The sequence below is a fragment of the Psammomys obesus genome, unplaced genomic scaffold (genome assembly GCF_907164565.1).
Source record: "Psammomys obesus unplaced genomic scaffold, mPsaObe1.curated_primary_1811, whole genome shotgun sequence".
In the NCBI taxonomy this organism is placed as follows: Eukaryota; Metazoa; Chordata; class Mammalia; order Rodentia; family Muridae; genus Psammomys; species Psammomys obesus.
In genome coordinates, this window is record NW_026585689.1 from 449470 (window position 1) to 462249 (window position 12780).

General features: G+C 41.7%; 2 protein-coding genes across 2 annotated transcripts in view; both read right to left on the reverse strand.

Moving 5' to 3' along the window:
* Window positions 1-12780, reverse strand: part of Plcxd2 (phosphatidylinositol specific phospholipase C X domain containing 2) — a 57288-nt gene that overhangs the window by 17619 nt on the left and 26889 nt on the right. The window contains exon 2 of the mRNA XM_055593758.1: window positions 4173-4633. Coding sequence (XP_055449733.1) covers window positions 4173-4633 — 461 coding nt within the window. The remainder of the gene's footprint in view (window positions 1-4172; window positions 4634-12780) is intronic.
* On the reverse strand, window positions 7483-7953 carry LOC129666593 (ubiquitin-40S ribosomal protein S27a-like). The gene has a single exon (XM_055593772.1). The coding sequence runs from the start codon at window positions 7951-7953 to the stop codon at window positions 7483-7485; it is 471 nt and encodes a 156-aa protein (XP_055449747.1).

A 12780-nucleotide genomic window follows, 5' to 3' on the forward strand; every position in this document is an offset into this window, starting at 1 on the left:
TGTGTGTGTGTGTGTGTGTGTGTACTTGTATGATATATATATATATATATATATATATATATATATACACACTTATTAGTGTGGGTGTGTGCATATGTGTAGGCGCACATGTGTGAGCACACACATATGTGGAGGCTAGCTAGAGGTTGATGTTGGTGCCTTCCTTTCACAGCTTCCCACGTCTCTTAAAGCAGAAATCGGAGGACAACATCCAGGGCTCAGTCCTCTGTTTCTACACTGTGGGTCCTGGGGCTCAGACTCATGCTGTTAGGGTTAGCAGCAGTCCTTTAACCTGTCAAACCCTCTTCTGTTCTCCTCACCAGTGCTTTTAGGACAGAGTCTCTTGATTCTATTTGGCAGGCTGGCTGACCAATGACCTCCAGGGACCTGCCTGTGTATTGTGCAATCTGTCAACTATCCAGACTATCATCTCTGCACTAAATTGTAAAATGCTACCCAACTTTGTATTTAACCTTACCTTATCCCCACATTTGAATGACATCCCCCTTTTTCAGTGGGAACAATGCGGAGCCTTTTGAGAATAGGGTATCAATGAAAAGAAAGTGTTTTTTATTTTACAACACACAGAAGCAGTTGTGAAAATCATCAAGGGCTATGGTGAGGCCTCAGAGAGTAGCATAAACTATGGAAATACTAGAGAGTAACCAGCCAGTGAAGAAACTCTGACCCACACCACTCATGCACAGTGCTTCCTTGGCAAGTGACTTCAGTCTCCCCAGTCCTCAGTTTTTCCATCTCTAAAATGAGACCGATAACAAATGTCTATATCTATCAGTGTTGTCAAAAAGATCAACCCATTTTAATCTAACTCTGGTGGCTTTAATAAAACTAAGTCAGTAGTTCAAGAGTTCCAGGCAAGCCAGGACTAGAACATGATGAGACCCCATATCAAGTTAATTAATTAATTAAATTAGACCCATGAGTCTGAACAGTATTAAATTTAGGTGTGGGAGGAGGGATGTAATAAATATTTGAAAGAAAAATCAGTTATACTTGGTGTTCAACAAATATTTATAAACAAATAACTGAGCTTATTTTCAAAGCAAAGCTCTTCCTTTAGTTAAATGTTTCCTTTTCAGTATTTTTATTATTTATTTAAGTGTGAGTGTGTATGTGTATGTGTGTGCCTACGGGCATATGTACATGTAAGCCTTGAATGCACACTGAGGCCAGTTGGGAACACCAGAGTCCCCTGTTACTCTTCATCTATTCCTTTGAAGCAGCGTCTCTCCCTGAACTGAGACTCACCTTTTCTTGGCTGAGCTGGAAGCTTGGCAAGCCATAGTGACCCACCTGTCTTCATCCTTCAACGAGCTGGAGTTTTAGGCATTTGTGGGGGACATTTGCCTTATTATGCTGGTTCTGGTATCAGAACACCTGTCTTTATGATTGCAAAGTAAGTTAACTGCTGAGACATCATATCTCTGGCCCTCCAAAATACTTCCTTAATAAGTTTTTCTTACAGCCAGGGATCTGTCACAGTGCTAGGGCTGCTTGCCTAGCACATATCAGGACCAGAGCTCCTTATCCAATACTTTTTAGAAGACATTTTTCTTAATGTGCTTAATGGGATGGATGAGTGTATATTTTTTAATTTTTCTTGGCAAAAGTTTAAATCAGATATTGTCCACTTGAGAAGCTCTTGTTTGCTGCTGCCACACCTTAGAATCAGAATGGGATGCATCTAAAACCTCTCCTTTTCCTGAGAATGCTGCTCAGGGGTATAGAGACTCATCTTTCCTTGTGTATGGAGACATGAATAAAGGGTAGTAAGTAGACCTTAGAGGAGTCAGAATAGTGTTCTACTGACCAACTGGTTTATTTCAGAACTTTGCCTTGGGAAGATATTGCCCAAGCCATTAAAAGTAAATTTAGATGTCAAACAGATTGCAGACAAATGTGGAATATTTGGCAGGTGTGGTGGTTTGAATGAGAATGCCCTCCCACATAGGCTCGTATATCTGAATGTTAGGTCCTCCAAGTTGGTGGAAATGATTGGAAAGTATTATAAAGTAAGTCCTTGTTGAAGAAGGCATGTCACTGAACAGGGAGTCTGTTTCAAAAGGCTTGTGCCATTCCCAGTTCTCCCTCTCTCTGCCTCTGCATTAAATGTTGAGCCCTCAGATATTCTCGCCACCATGACTTTGCTCTGCCATCATGTATTCTAACTCTCTGAAACCATAAACCAAATTAAACACATTCTTTTATAAATTGCCTTGGTCATGGTGTTTTATCTCAGCAACAAAAAAATAAGAAAGACAGAAGTTGGTACTAGGAGTGGGTTTTTGCTGTGACAGGCCTGACTATGCTGATTTTTGGAGGAATAAAAAAGACTTTGGAATTTCAGATTAGAAAAGCTGTTGAACACTGTAATTTTGATGGGTTTAGTGGGAGACCCTAGTAGATGCTGAGATCAATGTATACTATAGAGGTCAAGTCACGAGGTTTCGGGGGGAACAATATTAACAACTGGGCTAGAGACCATTTTTTGGGGTAAGGATGTGGCTGCGTTATGTCCTTCTTCTATGAATTTTCCTGAGGTCAAATTGAAGAGTTTTTGACTAATTTTCTTAGCACAGGAAAGATTTCCAGACAGCTTAATATTGACTCTGTCATGTGGTAATCAAGCTTACACAGGTCTACAATGAAAAAGAGCAAGTGGGGCAAAAAGACATACAAAATATACAGTTTAAAGAGAAAAAAAAGAGCACCAAGAAATTTAATGTTGGTGCCAAGACTTGTGCTGAAAGATATGAGAAGATTATAGAGAGGCCTGATCATAAATAGAATGAAAAGAGAGAGATGCCCTCAGGGCAGGACCTCACCCAGATTAGCTTTCAACTTCTAAAAAGGATCTTTTTTTCCCCTCCAGAAAAGCAACAACAAATCAAAGCTGCTACAAATCTGATTCCATGGTGGTAAGTTGGTAGTTAAACAGTGTCATCCATGTGACTCTGGCTTTCAGAGTCATGAAGGATACAGCAAAGGGGTTATGGAATCTTCCTGCATAGTTAAGGAGAGTCACTGAAGCCAGGAAGGAGACAGGGGGGTCCCTGCATCAAGGCTCCAACAGGCCACTGAATGAATCTGTGAAAGTGAAGCCTAGATTGTGTTGGAGATATTGGGTCACCAGAGTCGTGGGATTTCTGCCAAAGAGAGCTACATATAAGTAGTGTAACTAGCCCAAGAAAGAGAAGGGTGTTGCAAGCATTGCAGGGACAAAGCCATGCAAGTGCTTTGACACTAGACATGAAGCAACAGGATTGGGAGGTCACTCTCCTGGGTTTTAGTCTTGCTTTGGTCTAGTATTTCCTCACTATATCCACTTCCCTCCCTTTGGGATTGGTAGTGCATACTCTGTGCCAGTGCATGTTGAAAGTATGTAATTTGCTTTGTGCTTTTGCTTTTGTAGGTGTTACATGTAAGAGACTGCCTTGAATCTCAAAAGAGACTTCAGACTTTTAAACAGTTTTGAGACTGTGAAAGACTATAGGGACTTTTGAGTTTGGATCAAACGCATTTTGCATGATGATATAGCTACAAGTCTATAAGGTCCAGGGAGTTGGATATAGTAGTTTGAATAAGAATGGCACATGTAGGCTCGTATATTTGAATTCTTGGACCCCAGTTGGTGAAAATGTTTTCAATGGATTAGGAGGTGTGGCCTTGTTGGAGGAGGTGTTCACTAAAGGTGGGTTTGAGGTTTCAAGAGATGTGTACCATTTTTAGTGCACTCTCTCTCTCTCTCTCTCTCTCTCTCTCTCATGATTTTGGATCAAAATATGAGCTCACAGCTATTCCTTTGCTTTATCATCATTGACTCTAACCCTTTGAAACCTAAGCCAATATGCTTTCTTTATGATGTTTTATCACAGCAATAGAAAAGTAACTAAAACCAAGCATTAATCCTGTTTTCACCAGGTCCACTAAATCTGCTGTAGCTCTCATAGAGTCTGGGCACTCTTCGTTAGTGTAGACGAACTTTCCACTGCATGTCGTGTAGAAGTACAGTGAGAACTACTCTCAGTACTTTAATTAAATTTACTCCTCTAGATCCTAAGCCTTGGGTTGAACTATTTTACAGGTAGCAGTCTAGGAGAGCAGAGAGTTGACTTCTTGCTCTCAGAAGCTCATCCCTCCTTTCCTCTTACCTGGTACTTCTTCTCCCACAGGCTTTGCAGTGTCATGCTTTCCACACTGCAGGTTGGGCACAGCTTGTTCGCAAAGGCCTCCTGGATCCGTAGAACCAGGCGTTTGTGGTGGTCCTCATCCATGGCATAGAAGTGGTTGAAATCCAAAAAGATGATCTCTTGAGGGTGCTGAGTGAGGAATGTGTCAATCTCCATCAACCCATCCCAAACCTTGATGCCAAAGAGCCCATGGATGAAGTAGATCTCCTGGTCAGTGTCCCCAGGCTTGGAAGACACACGAAGGTCAAAGTAGCGGATCCCAGCCTCCAGCTGCTCCCGGAAGGTCAGGTTCTGAGTCACAGACCATTTCTTCATCAACTTTTTCACCAAGGAGATCCGGGCAAGGCGTTTGACAGCTTGGGTTTGGTCAGGCCCCACTGGGGACTTTTCATCTACCCAGTAGCTGAATGAATCATGGGAGCCTGAATAAAGCAATAAAAGGAAAGGACCAGAGATGAGACTATCCAACTGATAAGACAACAGATAAAAAAACAAGAGCACAAATATGCTATAAATAAGCACTTGCAAAAACTTTCTATCCTGCTGGGAATGAAATAAACACAAATAAAAGTAATGTAGTCTTATTAGCAGCTCTTTAAGCTTAGGGTAATACTGTAATTCTCACATATTTCCAGTGTAAGGGTAAATTAATAACTTTTTGCAAAGCTATTTAGAAATATGCTTAGAAATCAGGGTTTTAAAATATTCACAGCACTTTGATCTAGTAATTTCATTTCATGGAAGCTCTTCTGGAGGAAATAAACTTAATAATATAGCTTCCTCAAGATCCAGCTATACCACTCCTAGGCATATACCCAAAAGAGTCTCAAGTACACAATAAGGACATTTGCTCAACCATGTTTGTAGCAGCTTTATTTGTAATAGCCAGAAGCTGGAAACAGCCCAGATGCCCCTCAGTGGAGGAATTGATGCACAAATTGTGATATATCTACACAATGGAATATTACTCAGCAATAAAAAAACAAGGAATCATGAAATTTGCAGGTAAATGGTGGGATCTGGAAAAGATCATTCTGAGTGAGCTATCCCAGAAGCAGAAAGATGCACATGGTATATACTCACTCATATAGAGATATAATATAGGATAAACCTACTAAAATCTGTACACTTAAAGAAACTAATTAAGAGGGAGGACTCTTGCTAAAATGCTCAATTCCTATCCAGAAATGCAAAGAGGATGGACATTAGAAGAAGGAGAAAAGAGGAAACAAGTCCGGAGACTGACACAGAGGACCTCTGAAAGGCTCTGCCTTGCAGACTATCATTGCAGATGCTGAGACTTACGGGCAACCTTTGGGCAGAGTGCAGGGAATCTTAGGAAAGAAGTGGGAAACAGTAAGATCTGGAGAGGACAGGAACTCCACAAGGAGAGCAACAGAACCAAAAAATCTGAGCACAGGGGACTTTCCTGAGACTGCTATTCCAACCAAGGATTATGCATGGAGATAACCTAAGACCCGTGCATAGATGTAGCCCATGGCAGTTTAATATCCAAGTGGGTTCCATTGTAATAAAAACAGAGACTGTCTCTGACATGAACTGATTGACCTGTTCTTTAATTACCTCCCCCTGAGGGGGAAGCAGCATTACCAGGCCACAGAAGAAGACACTGTAGCCACTCCTGATGAGACCTAATTGACGAGGATCAGAAGGAAGGAAAAGAAGACCTCCCCTATCAGTGGACTTGGGGAGGGACATGAATGCAGAAGGTGGAGGAAGGGAGGGATTGAGACGGGAGGAGGGGGGAACCAAGGGGGATACAAAGTGAATAAAGTGTAATTAATAAAGAATTAAAAAAAAAACCACCCAAAGTCTGGAAAGACTAGGACTAGAAGGAACATGTCTCTCCACAGTAAATGCTGTGTACTGCAACCCACAGACGCCTTTATGCCAAATGGGGAACAGTTCTCATTCAATGTAGCCCCTGAAGTCCTAGCAGGAACACTAGACCCCAGAAGGAAATAGAAGGGTTATGGATATGAAAGAGAAAAGTCAAAGCAACCTTATCTACAGATGATGTAATCTTGTTCATCAGACACGCTAGAGGTTCGACCAGAAAATTCTTAGATTGGGAGTGAAATAAATCTGACAAAGGAAGTAAAGGATCACACAATGAAAATTTTCAATCAATGAACAATTGAGGAAAATACTAGAAAACACAATGACCTTTTATGCTCAGTATAATGAAATGACAGACAGTTCTCAAAAGGTGAAATATGAAGAGCAAATAAAGAAATGTTTAGGCTCATGAAGCCATCAGAGAAATGCAAGTTAAGAATACATTTCAATTCCTTCTCATTGCAGTCTGAGTGACAGCCCTGAGGAAATCAACAACGAATGCTCTTAGGTATAATGGAAGCCCTGGCAATAATGACAGGAATGTATGGCGGGTACAGCCGCTAAGAAAATTAGCAAAAATCAAACCCAACTACATCACTCCCGGGCGTTTACCCAAAGTCCCTAAGTCAGCACACCACAGAAACCCTTGCACAGCATCCATTGCAGCAGTGTACACAGCCATCATGATACCAATCTAGGTGCCTGTCAGCAGAGGGGTGGTTAAAGAGCACGTGGTATCTATACACAACGGGACTCCTTCAGACATAAAGAAGAATGAGCTTATGTTATCTGCAGGAAAACAAATCCAGCTAGAGATAATCACATTAAGGCAATTAAGCCAGTCTTCAAAACATAAACAGCATCTCCTCTCTCATTTGTGGTTCCTAGATTTTGATTTAACACATAAAATCACATATGCATATGTGGCAGGAAAGCAGAAGCAAAACTGAATCGGGGAACAAAGGAGACTAATGTGGGGGAGGGCTAAGAGCGTGGATAAGGAGGCTTGGAGTGTGTGTGCTCAATGTACAATATATACTTGTGCAAAAATGCTGATATGTAACACAGTACCATTTGTGGTGAATAGACAATGGATTTTAACATAAACATCCCTTGTACCTTTAACAAATATACAGCACATTTTTGTTTCCTATAATCCTCTCATTTTGATGAAACTAGTAAAATTGGCTTTTTCTTGCCGTTTGTTCAAAATATAGCAAATAAAATATAAAAATAAAATATAAAATATCTATAAGTAATATGTGTATATCGTTGACTACACAGTGCTAGTATATAAAAAGGTGTATTTAACCTCACACTAACTTGTGTATGACCGGAACCATAATTTTGACCTTCTAAATCTAATTTTTCTTTTTTTTTCAGTTCCTTCTTTTTATTACCTCATACACAACTACTTATCTTCTAGTTTGTTGAAGCAGTAAGTCAGACAACACTTGCCACAGTAATGTCTGTCAAAGTGGCTAGCCATGAAAACTCCAGCACCACATTCATCAGAAGGACACTCTCGACGAAGCTGGCTGATTTTGCCATTTTCATCCACCTTATAGTATTTCAGAACAGCCAACTTAACCTCCTTCCTCTTATGCTTATTCTTCTTGGGAGTGGTGTAAGACTTCTTCTTCCTTTTCTTAGCACCACCACAGAGTCTCAACACAAGATGAAGGGTGGACTCCTTTTGAATGTTGTAGTCAGACAAAGCACGGCCATCTTCCAGCTGCTTCCCAGCAAAGATCAGTCTCTGCCGATCAGGAGGAATTCCTTCCTTATCCTGGATCTTGGCCTTTACATTTTCTATTGTGTCCGAGGGTTCAACCTCGAGTGTGATGGTCTTCCCCGTAAGGGTCTTCACAAAAATCTGCATCTTAGCGGAGGCTCCACCACAGATGGCGGATCGGAAAGCCTAATTTTTCTTAAACATTTAGTTTATTTTAATTTATCTTAATGTCAAAATGAAATAACCTGTAGCAATTTTACTCATCTAGTCCTGGTGTTTAACCACAGTGCCCCAGAACTAGGGCCTCAAAAACAGAACAAAACACTTGCACAGACACAACAAACTTATTTCTCTATGTTATGGTTTTCACAAAAGAAATAGATGGAAATGAAAGGTAAGTGTATATACTTTATTATTTTACAGATCTGAACCAGCAAGAATGACTTCTTGACAGACCAGATAAACACTTCGCCAGGCTTGACCAACCACATTAACAGTGATGTCCTTGGTGAACTCATGTTTCCATGTGCTAGGGCTGTCATTTCAACCCTGTGCCTTACACCCAGGTGCCCTCCTAGACACTGGTACACGTATATGTATAAGTATATGTATATATGTATCTGTACTTATACTTCGTGTATGTGTGTGTAAAGTACAAGTGACCAGGTTTATATACGGACATTTCCAGCCATATTAGAAAATGTTTTGGTAGTAACTATTTTTAGGTGGAAATGCTCAAGTGACTTTCCTTGTGTCACTGCTTTCCACCCCGTGTCAGCCATCATGTTTCGTTCTTCACTGACTTACAGGGCAGGCTAATTTGACTGATGCTTAGACTGGCCCTATCACTGGGGACAATACATATGTGCCTGCATTCTGGGTGAAGAATCGACATTCTAGATGAATAAAGAGTCCTTGGTTTTGTTCTTTGTTTTTGTTGTTTTTTCTTTTTAAACACCTTTAAAAATTTAATTGCCTTGATGTATATGAGAGTGTGTGGTGTACAGATATGTGGTATAAGCATGTGTGTGTGTGTGTGTGTGTGTGTGTGTGTGTGTGTGTGAGAGAGAGAGATGTCTATTTATGCACAGAGGCCAGACCCTTGATACAGATTCTCCCTGAACCTGGAACAATCCTCTTTCTTCTGGCCCCAGGCCCTTGTTTTGACACCAGTAGCCTTTTCCTTCACTATCACACCAGGATTCTTTTAGTCACACTACTTCATTGTCATCAGCTCTCTACTGAACTGAGCTTTAGAGCAAGCATTTTATATCTATATACACACACACACACATACATATATACCAAATTATATGTAATAGTTTCTGTCATATTATCTCTCTCCTCAGAATAAATCATCCTATATTGACTTTATTATTCCATCATCTCAGCAGAGTGAACAAAAGAATAGATAGCAAATGATGCATTATCTTTATGTAACACCCAGAGCTTGGAAGAGATTTAGTTAAATATTAAGAAGCTGTATATTTATTAATCTTCAGGTGAACTGAATTTCACAATTGAGAAAATTACCAGCATATTTCAGGTAGAAGAAAAGCCATTACTAACAGAAATGTGGGGCAAGTCTCCCTGGATCTTCTGCATTGGATCCTGCAGCTAATGAGGCTCACTGGGTTCTGCCTAATGTTCTGCTTCTTTCGGCTGCCCGGAAACGAGGAATTTTTATACCTCCTTATTGAGAGATTTATTGCAAATACCTTACATAGAATGGTAAACAGCCAGTTTGCTCTTCCTTCTAAATTGCATTAATGAGCCAGCTGTTTGGGACACAGTATGTAACAGAGTGCAAGGCACACACTCAACTTAATTCTTGCCTGGGCACCAGGGAGTAGTTGTTAGCCAAGCATTGGAGAAGAGACAAATCTCTGCTGGAGTGTGTTTGCTGGTGCTGAGCCCGTTTTCATCTCCACAGGGAGATGTGCTAACAGCCTCCACTGCTTTACTCAGTCTGAGAACTGTGCAGAGATGTGACAGCCATGGGACCCCAGGGGCCATTTCTGGTTGCACAGGACACACACCATTCCGAGCCCACTCCACCGAAGAAAAAGGAGCCCACCCTGCAGGAGCAAGAGTGTCCAGGGTTCCTGAGAACAACCAGTGTCACTCTGAGTCCTCTTTTCAGTCTCCCAGCCCACCTTAGCCTGTGTCCCACCATTGCCTGCAGAGTGTGACATTGGTGTAAGCTGTTTGATACATCACCGGGGTTGTCTTACCTACATGCACAGAATCAAAAATAACCATCCCTCAATAATAGGTGTTTTCAATATTTTGCTTTTCTGATTATTGCCCGCTCCCAGAATACTTTTGTTAACATAGAGTAAATAAAATAAGAGCCCATGTAAAGTTCTGGTAACTGGTTGGGTAAAGGACACAGGATGATGAGGAGGAAAGACTTTAAATACAGTCCTTTCAAGTCCCTGTGAATGGATTATTATCAACAGAAGTTCAAAGGCACTTTGTGTGTGGGGCTAACAAATACTTCCCAGGGGTGACATGAACAGTAGGCCTTAGAAATAAGTAATTCACGGTGTGCTCAGAGCACCCGGTGGAGCCTTCCCCAGAGTGCTGGAAATGTAGAACTCACACCTATAACCCAATACTCAGGAGGCAGAGGCAGGAGGATTGCCATGAGTTTCAGGCCACCTGCACTACATAATGAAAAGCAGGAAATTTGCAGGTACGAGTCCCTCCTTCGTAGTCTATTACTTCCAGGACAAATTTTAGCCCTTATAAAGGTGAGGGTGGAGCTGGAGGGATGACTCAGATACAAGAGCTCTTTCTGCTCATGCAGACAAGGGTAAGTTCCCAGAATCCATACGGTGGCTCACAACCACCTGTAACTCCAGCTCCAAGGGATCCAATAACCTGTCTGACCTCCATGGGTTCCTGTACACACACAGTGCACATATACTCATACATGCTCAAGACATATATGTAAACAATAAAAAAGTCATTTTAAAAGGTGAGGATTTTTTTTCTCCAAGTTCTAGAAACTTATTTTCATAGTTGTATTTGTTTCTTCCTGTTCTTTATACCATCAATGGCCATTTACATTTCTTTTTCCTCTTCATGCGTGCGAAACCCTGGGACAATGTGCGTGATGCTATGTTATAAGTGCGGTAAGTGTGATTCTCAGCTTTGGCCACATATCAGAATCTCAGAGGTAGGGCTGGGGCTTTAAGCAACACCCGTGCCAGGATGCCACGTGAGATACACCAAGCCAGAATCTCTTTGCTGTGGGGGTTGAAAACCCCCCAAATGATTCTGCTGAAGTCTTGGGGTTGGCACCCACTGCCACAAATGTGAGATTAACCCTGCCTAACATCTTCAGCTTGTAGGCATGGCCTCTTCAATGTGCTCCAAGAATGCTTTCAGAACTTGAAGTACTAATATGGTGGCTAGCCTTTCTCGCTAGGGACACCTCACTGACCCACAACCGCCATTTTTGGCCAATTGAATAGTAACAGCTTGTTAGTGGAGAGAAAGATACCAGGAAGCCTTGTGTTCCCTAATGTGCCTTCTCAGGGTGACTAGATAGGCTGCCTCAGACTAATTATGGCCTTTGGGATGTGCACTCAGTTAAGATAGAGTTCAGAACAAAGACACCGGGGCAGCTAAATCACAGGGGAAGAGAGAATGGGATAGGGGAAGGTTAGTAGTGTCTTTGTTCAGAGTTCCGGTTACTCCCTCTTGGACAGCCCTGCTGGACAGGATCATCTAAGAGGCCAGGAACAAGAAAATGAGCTGGCCTTGTGAATTCCAGGGACAGTCAGTTTGTTCTTTGTCTGGAAAACAAATTGCCCCTCCCTTCTTTCCGCTGATTGTTGCTTGGGGATTTGAGAGCTCAAGTGAGCATGCAGCCGGTCTTAGTTAAAGCACTGCCATTACCCAGATCTCACAAATTGGAGTCGTAGCCATTTCCCCAACTCAATTAAAAAGAAGTTAAAGTGAATTTCCTAGGAACCTGGATTCTAAATAACAGAAAAAGAATTCAGACCACACAGTTTATCATAATCAAGAACATTTCACCAAGGTGGCATTTCAGAACACAGTGACACTCCTTGTAGCCACAGAGGCAAGAGAGGAGGGAGAGGAAAACGAAGCTATGAGGATGAAGAAGCTCTTCCTCACACCTGGAACCAGGTAGGGATGTGACACCACATCAAAGAGCCCTGAACTCATTTTATTATTATTTTTTTTATTAATTACACTTTACTCACTTTGTATCTCCCCCCACAAGCCCCTCTCTCCTCCCCTCCCGATCCCAGCCTCCCACCCCCTTCTTCACAAATGCCCCTCCCCAAGTCCACTGATAGGGGAGGTCCTCCTCTCCTTCCTTCTGATCTTAGTCTATCAGATCTCATTTTTAGGAAATATTCTGTCCCCACTCTACCTTTGGGAGCCCCTGTAACTGTGAAGCTCAATATCCTCTCCAGGAGGCTCACTGGCCCCACTGGACCTGACCCGATTCCTTCACTGTTCTTGGGGAAGATCCCTAGAGACAATCATAAAACTGGTTCACAGAGGGGATAAGAAATCACACACACACACACACACACACACACAACTTCTTACTCTTTGTCCAAACACAGCTATACATGTGGCACACAGATATACAGCAATCTTATTTTTTTATTTCAAAAGTATTTTACTTTGACTTGTTTGTGTGAATGTATGCCCCTGTCCTGTGTGGGCAGTCTTTAAGGAAACCAGAATGGGACATAGGACGTCCTAGCGTTGGAGCTACAGGAGGTTGTGAGCTGCTCAACGCAGGTGCTAGGAATTGGATTCTGGCCCTCTGCAAGAGCAATATAAGCTCCTAACCACTGAGCCAGATCTTTACTGAAATGGTTGATTGACCATTTCTCTGCAGGCCCCCCTGGACCTAGATTTATTTATTTATTTATTTATTTATTTATTTATTTATTTATTTATTTATTTATTTATTTATTT